Source organism: Cavia porcellus, unplaced genomic scaffold (assembly GCF_034190915.1).
Source record: "Cavia porcellus strain 051 isolate PalLab524CR breed Dunkin Hartley unplaced genomic scaffold, mCavPor4.1 scaffold_13, whole genome shotgun sequence".
Lineage (NCBI taxonomy): Eukaryota > Metazoa > Chordata > Mammalia > Rodentia > Caviidae > Cavia > Cavia porcellus.
In genome coordinates this window covers 28,172,436-28,192,950 of record NW_026947496.1, presented here as the reverse complement: position 1 = coordinate 28,192,950, position 20,515 = coordinate 28,172,436, and the positions used below count along the sequence as shown (strand labels likewise).

The 20,515-nt window shown below is 37.5% G+C and overlaps 1 protein-coding gene across 7 annotated transcripts in view; it reads left to right on the top strand.

Annotated features, from left to right (window-relative positions):
* The window catches only part of LOC100712642 (cytidine monophosphate-N-acetylneuraminic acid hydroxylase), a 378,296-nt gene that overhangs the window by 318,290 nt on the left and 39,491 nt on the right, over window positions 1-20,515 (top strand). For all 7 annotated transcript variants that reach the window (XM_063259971.1, XM_063259972.1, XM_063259974.1 and 4 more), the window contains 3 exons: window positions 1,868-1,963; window positions 2,159-2,362; window positions 11,474-11,565. In XM_063259971.1, the coding sequence (XP_063116041.1) occupies window positions 1,953-1,963; window positions 2,159-2,362; window positions 11,474-11,565 (307 nt within the window). In that variant the 5' untranslated portion in view covers window positions 1,868-1,952. The remainder of the gene's footprint in view (window positions 1-1,867; window positions 1,964-2,158; window positions 2,363-11,473; window positions 11,566-20,515) is intronic.

Sequence of the window (20,515 nt, the reverse complement as noted above, 5' to 3'; positions counted from 1 at the left end):
CAAGGTAGAAGGATCACAAGTTTAAGGTCAGTGAAATCGTCTCAGCATAAAATAAAATAAAATAAAATAAAATAAAATAAAATGTGGGAAACTAGCTAGAATGCTTGCCTATCTGGGTTGAGCCCCTACCACAGGGAAAAAATAAATACTGGTAAAGATGTGGGCATACAAGAAACCTTTACACCATTGATAAGAATGTAAATTAGTACAGCTAATATGAAAATCAATATGAAGATTCATCAAAAGCTGAAAATAAAACTAGCATACAATCCAGTCATACCACTCCTTGTTATAGTCTCCATACTACAGAAATACCCACATATCCAAATTTATTGTGGTATAGTGCACAATAGTCAAATTACAGAATCAGCCTAGGTGCCATCCACAGATGAATGGAGAAAGAAATGTGAATATATGCATAATGGAATATTATTCAGGCACAGAGAACAATGAGATCAGGTCATCTCCAAAGAATGGATGAAATTGGAGATCATTATGTTAAGCAAAATAAGCCAGACTTGGAGAAGTATCACTTGTTTTCTCTCTTAAGTGAAATCTAGTGGGAAAATGACAGCATAAAAGTATAAGGGAAATTATCAGAGAGGAAGAAGGGAGCTGAGGGGGAGGAACAGGCGGGCAAGGGAAGGCACGGGGTGTATTGGTCAGTTTTCTCATCACTGGGACAAAATGCCTAACATTCACAACTTTTTTTAAAAAATAGTTTTTGATAAAGTATTATGTTCACAAAAATCACACAAATAATGAGAGTACAACTTTTACAATGTTCATAAAATGGACACAACTCTGTAATTAGCACCTATTTCAAGAAACAGGATATCTTGAAAGTCACCTTAAACACAAAATGACGGTACCATACTATCAACTATAATCAGCAGAAATTACCGCATTGCATGAACAAGGTGTACTGTACAACAAAAAGACATTGAGGCTTCATAAACAAGATTTACAGCAGCAGCAGCAGGTCATATATCTGAACAGCACACCTCTGTCCTAAGCGCAAACAGTACTTAAACACGTAGGTCAGTAGATAAGGAGCATCTGTATTTCTATTTTCTCTTTAAGAAAATTAAAGTACTTCTAGAAATGAAAGTAAAAATGTGCCTGAGCCCAAAAGCCAAGTTAACAGGAGAAGATAAATTTGGTCACATTCAGTTTGGATTAAAAGGAAAAATTAAATGATATACATCTGGATTTTGTATCACGGGTATGCAGAAGGCTACATTTTGAAAACATTCTTGACAAAGTTAGTATTTTGCTATATTCAGTGTTGCATTGCAAAGAGTGGCTGTTTTTATTAATAGGGTTTTAAGAAATGTGAAATCTGTATTGAAAAATAATATGAAAGGTCCAATGCTCATTTGTTGCTGGAGATTTTCATAAGCTTTTCAACTCGAGTGCCACAGGAGGGTTAATTTGTTAAACAGCCAGCTCCTGAAGACATACCACATCTGCTAAGTGTGGTGGGGAGAGAAAACTTGGAGTCAACACTTGAGTACTTGAAGAGTTGTCCTGTGCAAGGAAGCAGGAGGCTTCTAGGTACTGTGCCTTCTCCAGGACAAGGTGCACATGCAGCTTATTGGACCCTATCTGGGAGGGACTCAAGGCCAGACTGGGAGGGGCCACAGGGCTGTGCTTCAGCCTGGAGGCTGATAGATGGTGGAGAGAGATGAAGGAGTGGAGCTGCTTCCACACAAAGCAAAGGGTAGATGCAGGAGCCTGGGACAGCACTGCTGCTGCCTGGGACTGAACACAGACAGGGCCAGGCTGTGACAGAGGTGTGGTGTAGGGAGGAAATAGCACCAACGGAAATGAAATAGTGAACTGGGGGTAAACATTCTCTCTGCAGGCAGACTAATACCTCGTGGGAACAAAAGAGTGAGAGAAACGGAAAGAGCAACTACAACTCTTTGGAAATACCCCGGAGCTGGCAGATGATGGACAGGCAAGTGAGAAGCTTCTGGGTTCCTTAGAAAAGAGGATCCTCAGAGGAAGGATGCGTCATTGGAAGGCGGGGAGGCAGGCCCCCACCAGGTGGCCACCAAGTCTGGGTGCTTGGAGGGAGGGGCTTTGAGCTGTGGGTTCCGAATGATCCCACCTGATACTATTAATGTTCCCTTTGAAATGCTTCTTTTTATAGCCTGAAACAAACCACTGAGACCCTGCTGTGTCTGTCACCTGTTGAAGTGGCCAATCTCAAAGAGGGGATCAATTTTTTTCGAAATAAGAGCACTGGCAAAGACTACATCTTGTACAAGAGTAAGGGCCACCTGAAGGCATGCAAGAATTTGTGCAAGCACCAAGGAGGCCTGTTCATAAAAGACATCGAGGACTTAGATGGAAGGTATCAAGCACTCTTTGCTCTCACTGGCGACTCTGCTGGCATTGTATTGATCTAGAAGTTTTAAATGAACCCATCAGCAGATTGTTTCCTACAGTAAACTTTGAAAGTTTTAATTCTTCATTTAAGATCTCTCTGATCTCAGAGCTCTACATTGGGCTTGTTTTTCCCTCCTGAGCTTATTTTCAATTTGATACAGAGTGAAATGTCCAGCTTCCATACATCTCTGTGTTTGAGTGTTTGCCTGTATATGGGAAGAGCTCACAGCCACCTCCTAGAAGACTGCTTTCCCTGTCCCCCTAAGAGCATAAGCGGGTAGGCCAGGGGTGCATTTCCAAACACTACTGGAAAGCAGAGAGGATTTTTCTGGCCGATTACAAAACAAAGACGGCAGAAGCCCAGCTGGCACTGTCCAATACAGTGACTCTCCTGGTGATTTCTTGGAAAGGCTAATGCTTTTGCTGTCTCCACCATATCCAGCATGCCTTTCTGGAGCACAGCAGCAATGCTGGGACAGGTTGGTTTTCTTTTCCAGAGATAGTAGCACTGCCTGGAGGCGAATGGAAAGATTCTTGAGCTTCTGCTCTGTCAGTCTGATGCTGTGAGTGGTTGTTAACCCCTTTCCAAGTTCTCTTCAGCTCAACTTAATCCGTAGGATTTTGGCCCTTACATTGGTCATTTTTTTTTCTTTCCTTTTTTTTTTTAAACCAGTCAAATTTAGCAGTGGGGGGCGGTGGTATACCAACTTTAGTGACACAAATGTTAATAAGTTCTGATAAACCACTGTCATCGGACCAGCCTCATTTTTCTTCCATTGTGTCATTAATCTTATTTCTCAGGGAGTTTATGGGCAGTTCAGTGCTGGTGTTCTCAGAGGGGGATGGGTGGTAATTCAAAAATTACCAGTTACAGCTATATAAAAGAAAGTCACCCAAGTCTAGAATGTCTGCACACCTGCACACTGGCTTCCTTTGCCACACAGATTAATTTCACAGCCCAAGCTCTATGCATTCTTAGATTTGTCTGCGTTAACCACTGATGCACCTGGAGCTTGTTTGGCCCTGCTGAATTGCCAGATTGACAAGGAAAGCATGGGCTGCCCCATTATATTTGCATTTCACGTAAACAGTGAATGTATTTTTAAAGTAAATATGTCCAAAGCAAATGATAGTGCATACTTTTAGCTGGCAAATCTGCTCTAGGAGAACCTATAGGCACTGGGTCAAGAACCAGTATGATCCCCTACTGTTTTTTTTCTCTGAATTCTGGTCAGAGAAGCTTCAAACATGGTTGTGTCTCTGTAATAATCAGGATGTGGACATTTTCTTTTTCCAATTGTAATTTTGAGAATCTGGTTTTTCTCTCTTCTTAGTAAGCTGTTTCACTAGTGGGTCTTTGGCTACCCATTTAAGGAAACATTGAGGTTAGTGGTTAATGTGTGGTCTCTTCTCCAACTGCTCGTTAGAGATATGTTTCTAGAATTCACCAAATCAGTAGCAAGCCTCATAGCCTCGCTAGGCCATGGTCCTCTCATTTATAAAGTGAAGATGAAAATATTACCTACTTTGTGTGGTTCCTGAGAGGATTAAATGTTGTCAGATTTACAGAAATTACTGAACAGGAAGTCATCTGTTGGTGTACAGTCATCAGCACCCAATAAATGCTCATATTTTTGTGAACTATTCCCTAGGCTTCTTGCATTGCTCATAGACAAGGACTATTTACAAGAACTCAGTAGTTTTGTACACAGCTTGATCACCTAAGTACACTGATTGTTCTGCCACACCCTGATCTTTTTCTCTTTCCCCCAAAGCTGTGGGAGTGACTGATGGTGATCATTTTGCTGCTAACTATGCAGGGCCCATTTTATAGCAGGTCTGCCCTGTCCTCTTTGCTGTTCTGAGAGCAGAGTCCGCTGTCTTGGCTGTGTCCCTACACATAGCTTGTTGACCTTTTGTGCCTTGAACATGCATCCCTGTGGGAATTTACACACCACATTCCTCCATGTGTATCTCCAGATCCCAAGATTTCCACTTGACTTGTCTTTGCCGCTGTTCATCTGCCTTTTCCAGGATTCAGCAAGAGTAGTGAATGACTTGTTCCAGCCGATCTGCCATTCTTGACGTAAAACCAGTCAACAAGTCATAGAAGCTGCATTTCTCATTTGTTAGGTCTAGGTTGTCGTAGCCTCTCCTGTGTGTGACACTGCTGTCCCTGCCCCCAAGAGCACAGGGTCCTGCCAGCTTTCCCTCCCAGGGCCCTGTCTGTTTGGCAGTGATGGTGCTAAATTCCTTCTTCATTTTTGAAATGTTGCTGGCTGCTCATTAATGAGAAAGGAGGTTTCATAAAGTAATCCTTAATAACATGAAATGAGGAATACACATTTTACCTTAGAGTTAAAAAAGAACATTTTCAAATTGGATATATGAAGGTCAGAATGTTACCACAGTTCATATATATATGTTAGAGTAGCCATTTTTAGTTTTAAAAAATTTGATGCTTCTGATTTGGGCTTATTTCTTGGTTGAAAATTCTTAAACTCTTAATAGAAAGACCATAAACACTACCAAAATAAAGAAAAGATGTTGAACTGTTTCTTCCTTACCTGTAAGCACACCATTCGTGAAAGCTCATGGACACTTTTCTTTTGCAAACTGGGGAAAGGTATTAGCCATCCTGTTTGGTTACAGTTTGGTGGCTGTTTTGAAGTAAAGTTGAATTAGCAAATAAAAATTATATATTCAATTACATTTAATGTATAGGCAAAAATTACTATAAATGTATCTTAAATATTGTATGAGACACACTCACCTTTAAAAACTATTCATTTTTATTTGAAATTCATACTTTAGTATCATGTGTTTTATCTGACAACCACAATCTGAAATTTTTTAAATTTTTATTAGTATATGTTTGCAGTATATAATGATCACATTCATTGTCAGAAGTTGGTACATATGTATAAGACAGCTTAATTCTCTTTACTTCTCCTTTGTCTCCCCTTCCATCTCATGGTCCCCTTCGCATTTGTAAAATATCTATCTCCCTGTTTCCTATTGTCTATCTTTTATTTTTCTCTATAAGTTATTTGTATTTTCGGTTTCTCATATAAGAGAAACCATATAATATTTAATCTTTTTTATCTGATTTATTTCTCTTTAACTTATGGCCTCAAAGTGCATCTATTTTCTATAAATGACTCTAATTTATCCTTCCTTATGGCAGAGTAGAACTTGATTGTATGTAAACACAATATTTTGTTTATTCTTTTATCTGTTGATGAACATGTAGGTCACTTTTAAGATTCAGCTATTGTAAGTTGTCTTGCTCTAAACATGGGTATGCATATGTCACTGTAATAACATTCAGAAGACATCTATAAGGAAAATAGTAGGGCTGAATGGAGTTTTTCTAAAGAATTTCCCAAGTGCTTGCACCCATTCCCACTAAAAGTGTAGAAAATTCCTTTTTTGCCAGCAGAAAAACCAGCATTTATTATTAAAGTTCTTGATGAAGGCCATTCTCTCTGAGATAAGGTGGGATCCCAGTGTTATTTTAATTTGCATTTTTCTAATAGCAAGAAATGTTGAGCATTTTTCATGTATTTATTGATAACTCTGTACAACTTCTAAGTCTTTTCAGTTGCCCAGTTCTTGACTGCATCTTTTATTTTGAGGGATCTTAATTTTTTTTGAGCTCATTATATGCAGATATTTGTCCACTGTCTGTGGAGTATCTGGCAAATTTTTTTCCCATTCTATAGGCTATCTCTTCACTCCGGTGGTTTTTTTCTGTGTTGAACAGAAGCTTTTTAATTTGCTATGATCGCATTTGTTAATTCTTGATGTTACTTCATGTGCATTTTGGGCTCTGTTCAGAAAGTCCTTACCTATTCCCATGCCTTCAAGAGTTTTACTTATCTTATCTTTCAGCAGGCCTTCTGGTTCCATATGAACTTTAATATTGTTTAATTCTATGAGGAACACTGTTAGTTTTGTATTAAATCTATGTATCAGTTTTGGAAGTATTACCATTCACAACACTAGTTCTGCCTATCTAGAAACAGGGGACATCTTTCTATTTTTTTGATGTCTTTTTTGATCTCCTTTTTCAGAGTTCTATAGCTTTTGTTGTAGGCATTTTTCACTTACTTTTTAAGTTAATTGCTAAGTATTTAATTTTTCTTAAAGCTATTGCAAACTGTGTTGTTTTCCTAATTTCTTTCTGGTGGGTTTATTATTGGTATATAGGAACTCTATTGATTTTTGTGTAATATTGAATACTGCTACCTTGCTGAATTTATTAGTTCTAGAGTCCTTTGGTGGATTTTTTGGGTCTTGTTCATGAAGAATTATGTTTTATATTTTAAATTCTTCCTTTCCTATATGTACTCCTTTTATTGTATTTTCTCTTGCCTGACTGCTCTGGCTAAAGTTTCAAAGAGCGTATTAAAGAGGGATGGTGAGAATGGACATCTTTGTCTTGTTCCTGATTTTAAAGGAAAAGCTTTCAGTATTTTCCTATTTAAAGTGATGTTACCAGTGGTTTAGTCATAAATATGTTTTATCAGATTGAGATGAAGTCCTTCTATACATACTTTCTTTAGGGTTTTTTTTTTTTCATAAACAGATGTTAGATTTTGCTGAAGGCTTTCTGTATGTATTGGGATGATTATGTCATTTTTCATCTGTCTATGTGATAAAGTACATTTTTTCCTTTGTTTATATTGAATCATCTTTGCATCCTCAGGGTAAAGCCTGTTTGGTCATGATACATGATTCTTTTAATGATTTGTTGCATTCTATTCACAGTTGAGTATTTGCTTGTTGAATATTTTTGTATCTATGTTCATTAAAGATATTGGCCTATAGTTTTCTTTTTAAATTGAGTCCTTGTCCCATTTTTTTTTTTGAGATGGGATCTAGCTATGTATTTTAGGCTTTTTTGAACTCACCGTGTAGCACAGGCTGGTCTCAAACTTGAGGTGATCCTCCTGTCTTCTGAGTGCTAGAATTGCAGGCGTGTACCACCATGCCTGGCTGTTGTTTCAATTTTAAATAAAAATAATGCTAGTTTCCAGGAATTAGTTTGCCAGTATTCCTTCCCTTTAAATGTCATTAATGATCTTGAGGGGTATTAGCATTAGACCTTCCCTTGAATTCCAGTAGAATTCACAGGTAGATTCAGTAGGTCCAGGGCATTTCTTAATTGGTAGGTTTTTTTTTTACTACTGCCTCAATTTCATTGCCTATTATTGGACTATTCAAGGTTTTTTTTTTATACCTTCTTGGTTCATTTTTGGAAATTCCTATGTATCTAGAGGTATACCCATTTCTTCAGTCTTCTCTGATTTGATGAAGTGCAAGTTTTTGAAGTAGTTACCAATAGTCTTTTAAATTTCAGTGGTATCCATTGAGATTTTGTCTTTTTTGCATCTAATTGCATAGTTATAGGTTTTTTTCTTATCTTTTTTGGTAAGATTTGCTTAAGGTTTGTTTATGTGTTCATTATTTCAAAGAACCAGTTCTTCAACTCATTGATTATTAGAATTGTTTTTTTTTTTTTTTTTTTTTTTTTTTTTGTCTTTTTCATTTTTATCGGTACCGGGGATCAAACTCACAACCGCCTGCTTGCAAGGCAGGTACTTACGCCGCTGAGCTAAATCCCCAGCCCTCGGAATTGGTTTTTTTTTTAGTCTCAATTTCATTAATTTTTGCTCTGATCTTTAAATTTTTGTCTATTTGTTCTAGCTTTGGCTTTGGGTTGCTCTTATTTTTCTAGGACATAGAGATATATCAGTAAGTCATTTATTTAGGCTAGTTTTATTTTACTGATGTGAGCATTCATGGCTATAAACTTCCCTCTTATGACTGCTTTCACTGTGTCCCATACACTCTAGTATGTTTTACTGGCATTATTGTTTGGTTCTTGAAACTGATTTTTTCTGTGACACTAATTGTTCAAGAGTATATTGTTTAACCTCTGTGTGTTTACATAACCTTTTTTTTTTTTTTTGGTTTCCTTTGCCACTGATTTCTAATCTTATTGTACTACAGTAGGGTGTAGTTGATATTTCTGATATTTCCTTGTGCTTTTTGTTTTTGTATAGCTTGTGATCTGTGGTATTGAGGTCTGCCACTTGTACTGATGTTATCTGATCTCTTATATCCAGTAGCGTTTGTTTTGTGAAGCTGGTTGTATCTGTGTTCAGTGCATATATATTTATAATTGTCCTACTTGAATTGTTTTTTAACCAAAGGACCTGTGTCTGTTCTGATCAGTTTTTGCTTGAAACCTACTTTCTCTGAAAGCAGGATAGCTACTCCTGCTTGATTCTGGATTCTCATTCCATGGTGTGCTATTTTCCAATCTGATTTTTTGTCTGTAAATTTTGGGGGAAATTAAATGTGGTTTTTTTTGCAGGTCCCAGGGTATGGCTCAGAGGCACAGCACCTGCCTGGCAAGTGCAAGATCATGAGTTTCATTCCCAATACCAAGATAAACAAATTTATGTTGCTTGCATGTAGCATACTGTTGGGTTTTGTTGTTTGGTCTAGACTGTTAATCTGTGTGTTTTACTGGGGAGTTAAGATCATTAACTGGTAGTTATTACTAAAAGGTATTGACTTATTCCTGTCATTACCTTACTTTCCCGTCTCATTCCTTTTGGCCCTTTCTGCATATCTGATAACCATTCCTGATGTATTTATTCCACTATATTTTTGGCACTATTGGCTTCACTGTCTCTTTCTAGGATATCCGTGAGAAAGTTTTGGCATACTGGTTTTGGTAGTCATGATTTCTGAAAATGTTCTTTGTCATGAAAAGACCTTATTTCTTCACAAATTTTGAAAGACAGCTTTCACAATCTATTAATCTGGGTTGGAGGTTGTTTTCTCTTAGGGCTTATAAGTCTTAACTCCAAGTTCTCCTGGACTTTAATATGTATGTTTAGACATCTATGGGTTTACCTTTATAAGTAATTTATTACTTTTTTCTAACAGTTTTTAAGTTTCTTTGTATTTATGTTTACAGTTTTCTTTTTACATTGAGTCCTCTCATTTTTGAGTCAGTGTTTGGACTCTGACGAGAATGTTTGGAGAATTACTTTTCTGATCTTGGCTATGTGAGGTTCTATATGCCTTGCATCTCCATGTTAAATTCTTTCCCCATACATGGGAAATTTTCTGTTCTGATTTCTATAAACAGTTTTTCATGCCATGTTCCCCAACTTCTGATTTTTCACTAATTTCAGTTAACCTAAAATTGGTCTTCTTTTGTCATTAGCAGTTTTTGGATCCATTTTCCATATTCTTGTATTGCTGTTAAGCTATCTTGGAGAATACAGTTACCTGAATACGCCCTATTTTCTAGTTCTGACAATCTGTTCTTATACTGTTCTCACCTCTGTTGCCCATAATTTCAATAGACTTTTAAAAATATCTCCTTGGTAACTTTCATGGACTCTAATTCTTTGTTAAACTGGTCTTTTCTGTTTTTATTGTGCTGTTTAGCTCATCTGGGTTTTAATTAATGTCTTCTCTGAGCTCATTGATCATTTTGTTTATCAAATCTATTATCTGCTTATATCATCTTTGAACACACTGAGTACTTTATTAATCCGTGTATTAATCCTCTTCAATTTATCACTTTCTACAATTCAGCTGTTTGGATTTGATCCCTTATAACCTTCCTCAGCCAATGCCCTATGTATCAGCTTTGGAAAATTGGAAGTTTTGGGAGGTACTTTGATGCCTTCCTTTTTGATATTTCTACTGTGTGTGTGTGTGTGTGTGTGTGTGTGTGTGTGTGTGTGTACACTTAGGGTTGTGGATTGACTATAACTGAAGGATTTTGTTGCTTGTGCAATATCTTTGTTAGTGTCTGCTTTCTGGTGTTAGACATTCTGTGTAGTTTATAGACAAGGATTATCTTCAAGAATTCATACTGATTAGACTCTGTTCCATTCTATATGATAGCATGAAGTTTGAAGACATAGGCAACTACTTTGAAGACAATAAGATTCACTAAGATACCCATTCTGGTTTGACTATTGTCTTCTTTGGAAGTCCTGTAATGTTTACAATGCCTAAGTTTTATTGGTCTTGTTCTCTACTGTTTTGTCCAACTTTATAATATCTAATAAGATAGACAATTCTTTTTAAGGAAACAAGGGACAACGTTGATAACCATTGTTGATACACTTGTACTCTGTTCTACACCATGTGCTATGTCTATCCTTGGTATTGACTGACAGCTTTGTTTTGCCATATTTGACTGTATTCTTCCCCCCGCCCAAAGAAAGTAATAAGCACTAAGGAGTAATAAAATCCAAGATGTGTAAATTTTGTTGTAAAAAAGAGAGGGGAAAAAAAAAAAGAAAAAGAGCTCTAACGGATATAACAGCAAGTGTGTTTGGGGGTGTTAAATAGCTGACTTTATCAATGTTTTTGGAACATTGAACACAGCTGTTTGCAGTCTCCCTGTTTGAATGTCCACCTTGTGTTCTTTGATACTGTGATTTGAGGAACTATTTTCAAGAAGATAGTGTGTAATCTACTAGCAGGTGATTTCTTACTGTTATGTTTTTTTGTTTTGTTTTGTTTTGTTTTGTTTTGTTTTGTAGTTCTGTATTGCGTGTACCCTTACGCCGCTTTGGTTTGTTTTGTGTTTTTCTCTTTTTCCTCTTAAATAAAAAAAAAAAAAAGAATTCATACTGTTTTTGTGTTCAGCTTGATCATTTAAATACTTGAATATTTTGAGCAGTTAAGTCTTGATGTAACCAATTCTCATTTTTACTCTATTTTACTGACAGGCTAACCCCATTCTTTTAGTTCTCCTGCATAGGAGAAACTACTTCATTCTGAAGATGACTTTATTCTGTTGCTATCAATCTCTAACACGTGTCATTTTAGTGACAGCAAGTTCATCTTGATTTTTTAAATTCCACATTGACAATTGCATTTTAGTGGGCATTTGAGTACTATCCATATTTTTTCATATATTTTGTGTTCAGCCAACTAATTTCATTGTCAAACAGTGCATTTAATGCACAATGAATGTTAATTTTTATTTCTGATATTTTATAAGCCTAAGTATACTTTTTTCATCCAGGTCTGTTAAATGTACAAAACACAACTGGAAGTTAGACGTGAGCACTATGAAGTATATCAATCCTCCGGGAAGCTTCTGTCAAGACGAGCTGGGTAAATACCATTAATATCGATCCGTGCATTTTGCTCTTGTTACTGTGGTTCTTCTTGTTGAAATATTTCCAAATTTTCTTGAAGCTTTGGATATATTCTGACTTAAAAATGATAGATGCCTTAAAAAGGATCAATATGGAGAATCCTACACAGAGGATTTCTTAAATACTACTTTCATTTATTCATTGGTTTCACAAATATTTACTGAGACCTTGCCAACTATAAACATTGCACTAGATACAGAGAGGTACAAAATGGTAAGTAGTCAATGTTGATGAAAATTTTACGTGAAGCAGTAGATAGGACAATCTTGTAGATAATTAAGAACAAGGATATGACATTTTTCTTGAGAGGCACAGTGCATAACAGTGGGCCTAACACTTTATCTGTGAAAATACACAAGGTAAACTATGTTTGTGTCCACAATCCTCCCAGCAGTTTGATGACATGTCACAATGTTGGGAAGTGACATACTTGAAATAAAATGGCTCTTTCTGGGATAGAAAAGAAGCTAGAGTTCTGTCCTATGCTAAGCACTCTGGGTCCTTTCCTACTCTACTCTTTCCTGCAGAAAGACCGTAGGGCTTGGTCTTAGGGATAAACTTGTGTCTGTTCTGTTAGAAGGTCAAATTATAGCAAATCTAATTTTTCAAATCTTAATTACAATTTGAAGTAATATGCCATCCACGTGCAAATTCTATTTATAGCCAGAGGAAAGAAGTGTAATGTACAGAAACAACCTGATGGTATTTGTTTTATAAGTCATTTTTTGTGGGTTTTCAGCTGCTGATTGACTGGAGATTCTGGTGTAGTGATTGACTGAGACTCAGTTTCTTGATTCCAGGGACATTTGTTTTGTTTGGGTTAGAATTTGCTTATACATCCACTAGGTGACAGTATATTATGTACAGGGACCACTTTGAGCCAAACTTTACCCAAATATGGAGCCAGTTTGAAGCCAAAATTACTTTTTAAAACACTTTTAACTTATTAAAATTTTCTTTTATCAGTAAAAGTATTCCTTGTGACAGCCCTTAAAACTGCCACTCAGCAGTGCATTAGACAGACGATGGCTCAGAATGATTACCATAGACATAGAAAACATAGATTTGATCTAATTGGAGGTCACAGAAATCTTCATGGCACAGATAGCATTCATGTTGAGTTTTTTTAAGAAAAAAGAAAAAACCCAAAAAGGTAGAAACAATACAGAATTTCAAACAAAATATTAACACTAAGAGATCAGTAGTTGATAAATTACATATTATCCTCTTAGAGATAATTGTTCAAGTTACAAAATCAAAGCATAAAAAGTAGATAGACACTCAAACATTGACAGTGCAAACCATTCTGTTCAATGATCTAATGAAAACTTATTAATGTGGTCACCTATCTTACACACTTAAACATACATACAGTTATATCCTTTAGAGCATTTTCCTTCCCTTTCAGTTTTACAATATCTATTATACATTTTGGATTTTATTACTCTTTCAGTTTTTATTATTTTTTACACTAGAGAGACAATGTGGTATTTACAAATGTGAGTCTTACTTATTTCACGTATGAAGATACTCTCAAGTTGCCTCCATTTACCTTTAAGGGCCTCAAGATCATCCTTTTTATAGATGAGTAATATTCCATTGTATAAAAATACCATATCTTTTTCATCCATTCTGTGGTTGATAGGCATTTTGGTTGTTTCCAAGATTTAGTCAGCACAAATTTTGCTGCTATTAACATGAGCGCACATATATTTCTGTGACACGACCGTTTCAATTTTTTCTGGAAAAATACCCAGGAGGGGAATAGCTGGATTGAATGGAACTTCCAATGCTAATTTTTTGAGGAATCTTCATACTGATTGCCATATGGCTGCACCAGTCTACACTCCCAACAATAGTGGAGCAGTGTTCCTTTTTCCCCACAGCCTCACCAACATTTGTAATTAGTTGATTGCTTGATGGCAGCCATTCTTTCCAGAGTGAGATGAAATCTCAATGCTTTAATTAATATTTCTTGAATGACCAGTGATGGTGGACATTTCTTCATTTATTTATTTGCCATTTGTATGTCTTCATCTGAGAAATGTGTGTTCATCTCAGATGCCCATTTTTGGAGAGGTTCTTTGAATTTGCTGGGGAGCTTGATGTTTTTCAATTCTTCATGTTTTTTGGATATAAGTCTTCATCTAAGCAATTGTTGGCTAAAATTCTTTCCCATTCTGTGAGTTTTCTTTTCACTTTGTTGGTGATTTCTTTTGAAGTACAAAAACTTTTTAATAAGGTGAGATCCCAGTTGTTGATACTTTGAAGTATTTCCCATGCAGTTTGCGTTTTGTTCATGAATTCTCTGCCTACTCCTATGTCTCCAAGATTTTTACCTACCTTGTCTTCCAGTAGATTTAGTGTTTCTGTTTTAATATTTAGATCTCATGTTGAGTTTTGATAGATCATCATTTCTGCAGGCCTGGGTGGGGGGTAAAAGGGAATTCTCAATAAAAGAACTAGTTTAGGCAATGTGTTATATGGACAAAGGTACAGTTTAGTTGGGATCAGGACACATGCATCCAACTGGTCAATTACATGCCTGAAAAAGTGCACAGTAAAGAGAGTGCTGAATGTTCATCTAAAATTAAAGCTAACTTTAATATTTTACTAAGCGTGTGCCACGTACAGTACTAGATATTTTGTGTTACCTTCATGACCTTACGGTGCAGTAATAGGGAGTCCTTAATGGAGAATCATTGTTTTCACAGCTATGGTTTGAATACGATTTGTCCCCACCAAAACTTACATAGAAATCTGATTGCCAGTGTAATGGTGCTGAATGATGGAACCTTTAAAAACTAATTAGATCATATAGGTTCCAGCCTCATAAATGGACTGATGTCTTTTTTAAGAAGCTTGGTTAAACTTTTTGAGAACTGCTTAGCCCTACCTGGAGTGAATTGGGTCTCACAAGCCTGGAACAGGTGAACCTGTGGCACATGTGCTGCTGCAGGCTTTTTGTGTCATTGAAAGCTCTAGAACCTTGCCATCGTTATTATAGAGCAAAGTTGCCCTGATGTTTGGTTTTTGCCATGTGTGCCTACTGGCTGGGAGAGGCCCAGTAATCCTGATGTCTGCTCTTTGACCTAAGGAGGTGTGAGCTAAATAAACCTTTTTCCTGTCCAAGCTTCTCAGCTTCAGGTGCTTTGTTACAGTAACACAAAGTGGATTACAACATTTACCATCACATATATCAAGGCCTCAGTGCCTGCACTATCTTCTCTGCCTCCTATTCTGGTGGATGAATGACCCTACTCCTAAGGTATCCTTAGTCCTCATATACTGGACCCCACTTCCTTATGTCTAATCAAGGGCTTCACTCCTGTAATTGTCCCCCTATTCCCACAACGCAACACCCTTTCTGTCCTTGTCTAGTAGTGGGTGTGGAGATGCATGCATGAACATATGCTCTCGTGTTCATAAGAACTCATGCTGAGATCCTCTGCCCAAACTATTTCTCTAACCTTGAAATAGCCAAATCCTTTGAAATGGTTGTCTGCGCATACTGGTCCTTCACCACCACCCCACCACTATTTGCTTTCCTTTGAACTTCTGTCCCTTCTTATCCACTAAACTACTCTGATCAGGTCGCTCCTGCTCTCCATGTGGCCGAGCCCACTGGTCACTTTTTCATTGTCATCTTATTGAGACTCTAAGTGGCAAACAGTGCACTGTTCCACTGTTTCCTCCTTAACATTGCTTTTCTTGCCCTGCTCCCTGTATTTATTATTTGTTACTATAATAAAAGCTCACTAACTTAGTGGTTTCTGACAATGTAAATTTATAATTTATTTTCTGTGAGTCAGAAGTACAGCAGAGGTCTCTCTGCTAAAATTATGATCACAGAAAGGCTACGTTACAGCTTGCAGTTACCGGGGAGAATCATTTCCCTGCCTTTTCCAGCTTGAAGAGATTCTCTCTCTCCATCTTCATAGTCAGCAGCACTGATCCTCTGATGGTCCCGCTGTCACTCCTCCTCTCCCTGTTTCTCTTCTGACCCTCATTTCCCTCTTAAGGACCCTAATAGTTACACTGGGCTGCCCCAGAAAACCCAGGATGATTTGCCTGTTTTAAGATTATCTGACTAGCAGACTTAATGTCATCTGTGACTTTTGTTTCACTTTGTCACCTAACTCACTTAGTTCTCGGGCATCTTTGGGAGCCATCATTTCTATTTGCTACACCCTCCTGACTTTGATCCCCACCACCCAGCCTTTTCTCAGTCTGCACTGCTGACTCATTGCAGGCTAAACTTTCAGTATCAGAATTGAACACTTGCCTAAGTCCTTTGTATCAAAACTCTAAGTGATTACCGTAAGTAATCACATTTATTGCCACAGCTCCAAACTCCATCTTATGACTCTATAAAGCTCACCTTCATCTTTGGCCTCATTACTGAGCTCCAAACTCTGTGATCCAACTGCTCCACGAGGAAAACAGTTTCTAATAGGCAATGTAATGTACAGCCCAAATAGAGCGTCTAATACGCAGCCTCCATTTATCCTCCAAACCCTCCTCCTCCAGGATTCCCCATCTCTGTAAATGGTCCCAGTCGAATAAAGCCTGATTGTCATCCTCGAGTCTTCTCTTTCCTTAAACCTCTCATCCTGACCAATAATAAATGAGGTCACCTCTGTGTCCAGTACCTTCCAGCTCCAGCTGCCTCTCCTCAACCATGCAGCCTCTGCCTCATGCCAAGTGCTTTCCACCTTATCCCACTGCAAGTTTGCTTGCTCTCAATCACTTTGCTTTCAAAGATCCAAATCACTTCATGTCACTTCCCAGCTCAAACCCTGCAGCAGCACCTTGTCAGACTTAAGAACTTGCATCCCCTGTGGCTGAGCAATTGCACATCCAAGACCATTGTCCAGGGAAATAATCATAGTGTGTCAAAAGGCACAGGAACATTCATTCACAAAAACATTTTAGAAGTCAAAATTAGAGTTTATGTGTGTTTTTGTTTGTTTATTTGTTTAGTAGCAGGGATTGAACTCACAACTTCATGTTTACCAGGCAAACGTTTGAGCCACTGAACTAAATCCTAGCCCTTTAAAAAGTGGAGTTAAACTTTAGTTCTGATAGATCTGAAAAGTGATACTACTGAAGAAACTAAAATAATATTTATGAAATTTAAGCCAAAAAATTGCATTATAAACACTATGCGTGGTATAATCCATTTGTGAAAAGACATATATGAATAAGCACGTGTGGGCAGTAGCAGGGTGGCCTTCGTGATGGTTACCTGTGAAGGCATCTGAGGTAGTGGCTTTCTTGGCCTTTAAACCATGGGCCTTGATTATGTCACTTTCACTTTTTTCAGGCTTAAATTATTATGGCCATACTGTATGATATGAAACATCAAGGTCATTCTCACCCATGTGTCTCTGAGAAACCAGTTCCAATGACTTTTTTTCTAATACTGGAGATTGAATCCAGGGCCTTGAATAGTCTTGAAGGACAGTCTGCCACTGATTTATAGCCCTATTATTTTTATTTTCTTTTGGGACAAGGTCTCACTAAATCACCCAGCTCCCCTGAAACTTGTGATTTTTCTGCTCTACTTCCCAAGCAGCTGGGTTGCAGGTGTGTACCACCATGATGGTTTATAGATTAACTTTTTAAAAAATGCCATGCCACAGGTATTCTGCCACTTCCCCTAGGAAAAGAGGAGCCATGCACCTCAAGGAGGTCGAAAACTACTCTGGGGAGAACTGCCAACTGCTTTGACTACAACTTCCTCTTCCTTCCACCACTCAAAAGGGACACCTGGTCTTGAACTATTTTCCTGCGTAAACTCCACCCTGGGTCTGCCAGCCTAGTTCAGGAAGCTGGGAACTAGTTATTGTGCTGTACAAATACATTAAATGTACTTGGCATAAAAAGGATGAGTATAGGTTTAGATGTCAACACTTTTAGTTTACACAGACAAAAGGATGGTAGACTGTTAACCTTATGAATTTATAATTCACAGATGCAGCTGTTCAGGGGATTTCATGAGATCCTCTAAGTCTATTGCACAAGACCTGTTGAGACAGCCACAGCAGTAAAGGGGTAAAGGGTAGAAGTAGTGGCACTTTGTCAGCCTGATTGCTGTCTTGGCTCCATGATATTGGGCGAGTTAGTCAACCTCTTTATGTTTTAACTTCCTGAAATGTAAAATGGAGATATTTGGTAGTCATCTTATTGAGTTGCCAAAGAATTTTTAAAGTTAACACCTGTTGAAATCATCTCTGTACCTGATACTGAACATAATGATTTCTTTGAACATGTATGTCTCAAGTAATTTTTATATATCCCCCACCCAGGACTGCAAGAGCAGGAAGCAGACATTTCCCTGCCAGAGCTGAGTCAATTGGAATAGATTAGGTTGAGAACTGATTTACATATGGTGGTGTGAACCTGCAGTTTCAGCACTCTGAGAAGCTGAGGCAGGAGGATTGCAAGTTCAAGCCAAACCTGGGCAATGTAGCGTGAACTTGTTCCAAAACAAAACAAAACAAAACAAACAACAACAACAACAACAACAAAAAAAAAAAAACCAGGGAAGGATAGACAGACAAGAGGAAGGAGGAAGGGAAGAAGGCTGGAGATGTAGCTCAGTGCTAACTAAGGTCCTGGACTGAGTGCCAGTACTGAAAAGGATGGCTGATACTATCACTGGGGGTGAAGGGCAAAGTCAAGGTGACTGCAAGGCTGGTAGGAAGATGTGAAATAGCAATTCCAGTAAATTCCAATGAAGTAACCTTTTCAAGAGAGGGAACATCACAAAGATGGAAACATTTGGAAACAGATCTTGTCTTTCAGTGCTGTCAGCATTGAAGTGACTTTCCACCATGTCCCAAGAAAGAGAGGGTGTTTTAGTTCACTTGAGGATAAGTTCTAAGCTATGAGTGTTTGATTTTATTATTATTGTAAAGGTGGCCATGTTTAGAATATTGGAAATCAGAAAAGTAGAAGAATCTCGACTATTTTGATATACTTTTTCTGTTTGATGTCCTCCCTCCTCCTCCTCTTCTTTTTCCTCCTCCTCTTTCTCTCCTTCCTTTCCTGCTGGTACTTTTGCTACTACTTCTTCTAGAGAAATAATTTATGTATCATAAAATTTAGCCTTTTAGAAGTATGCAACCTAATGATTTATATTCTAGTCATGCGTTGTGTGGTTACCACCACTAACTCTGTTGCATTTCCATCACTCCAACCCCATCCACTCCTCATTTCTTTTTTCCCTCAGCCTCTGGGAGCCCCAAATGTATGTCTTTATACATTTTTCTTTACAGAGTTCTCATTTATTTGGTATAATACAACATGTGATCTTTTAGGTTTGGCTTCTTTCCTTTGGTAATGTTTTCCAGGTTCATTCATTGGCCTTGTATCCTACAACCTTGGTGAACTCATTCATTTGTTCTAATCAATGAATAATAAATAGCATATGAATACGTCACATTTTACCTGTGAAATACAATTCACTGTAAATATTCCTGGGTCCTTCCTTATCTGGACATTTGTTTTCTGTTCTCTTCGTTATCAACCTAGAAGTAGAATTGCTGAGCCATATGGCAAGATGAACTAAAAATGACCATGAAAGTTCCATGTTTTCACTCAGTTCAGCATATTGAACCAAATGGAAGAATCACATGGCAAGGTGAACTATATTTCACCTTGAGCAACATTCAAAATGTCTCCCAAAGCACTGTGTATTTTTGTGTTCCTATAAGCAATAACTGAATATTTCTCTTTTTCTGCATCTTCTCCAACACTTGTTTTTGTCTGTCTTTCTTGGTTATGTTCTTTGAAGCACAAATATTTTAAATTTTGGTGAAATCCAACTTACTGTGGTTTTTTGGGGGGGGAGGTCTTGTGCCTCCAATGCCTAAAAAAAGTGTATAAAATTCTAAATCTAATATTCTAATTCATTATTAATGTACATATGTACTTACACTATAGTCTAAGAAATTTAAGACTATTGCCTAATCCAAGGACATGAAGATTTACTCCTACAGTTTACTTTAAGAGTATTATAACTGTATATTTTATGTTCAGGTCTTTTTGTCCACTTGGGGTTAAATTCTGCATATTATATGACATATAGGTTCAACTTCATTCTGTATGAGATGTGATTTAAAAATCCGTTCAATATGTACATTTTAAAAAGTATTACAATAAAAGGCACATCACCATTAATCCCTCTTAAAATATCCCTCCCCCCCCTTGCCTCAGATACACGTATGCCATCATTCTTACCACTTCTAAAACAGTTTTGGAAGTCTTCTCTTGTGAGTGTCTTTGCTTACTGTTGTGGCTGCCTTGATATCCTGAACTGAGGAAAAATGTGGACCTTTCGTGGTCATTTTTACTGTGGAGAAGACCCATAAGTTGCACAGTGCCAGAACTGGTGAATAAGTTAGATGAGAACCCGTTCTCATGTTTTCAAAACCTGGCCTTTTCATTGGATGGCACCTGGCAGCAGTGTTCACCACGTTTTTGAACTATATCTCACACAGACACTCACAGAAGACTTTAAGAGCTACTTCAGAAAGGGCGAGAAAGATGGGATAAATGTTTCAAAGACAGGAGGAGTGTTTTTGAAAGAGGTTAATGGCAATGTATCTTTTACTTTAATACATTTTTTAAAAATTTGGGCATTCACCATAGATGGCTGCTGGAGCGCCATTTTGGGAAAGATTACTCTTTCCCCTATTGAATTGCTCTGGCCTTGTCAAACTCAATTGACCTTGAATGCCATGGTTTATTTTTGGACTTTGAATTTTATTTCATGATTTGTATATCATTCTTATGCCATTTGTACACTATTTTGATTGCTATAGCTTTAGAGTAAGTTTTTCAAATAAAGTGTAATTCTGCTGGGTGTGGTGATACACCCCTGTAATCTCAACACTCAG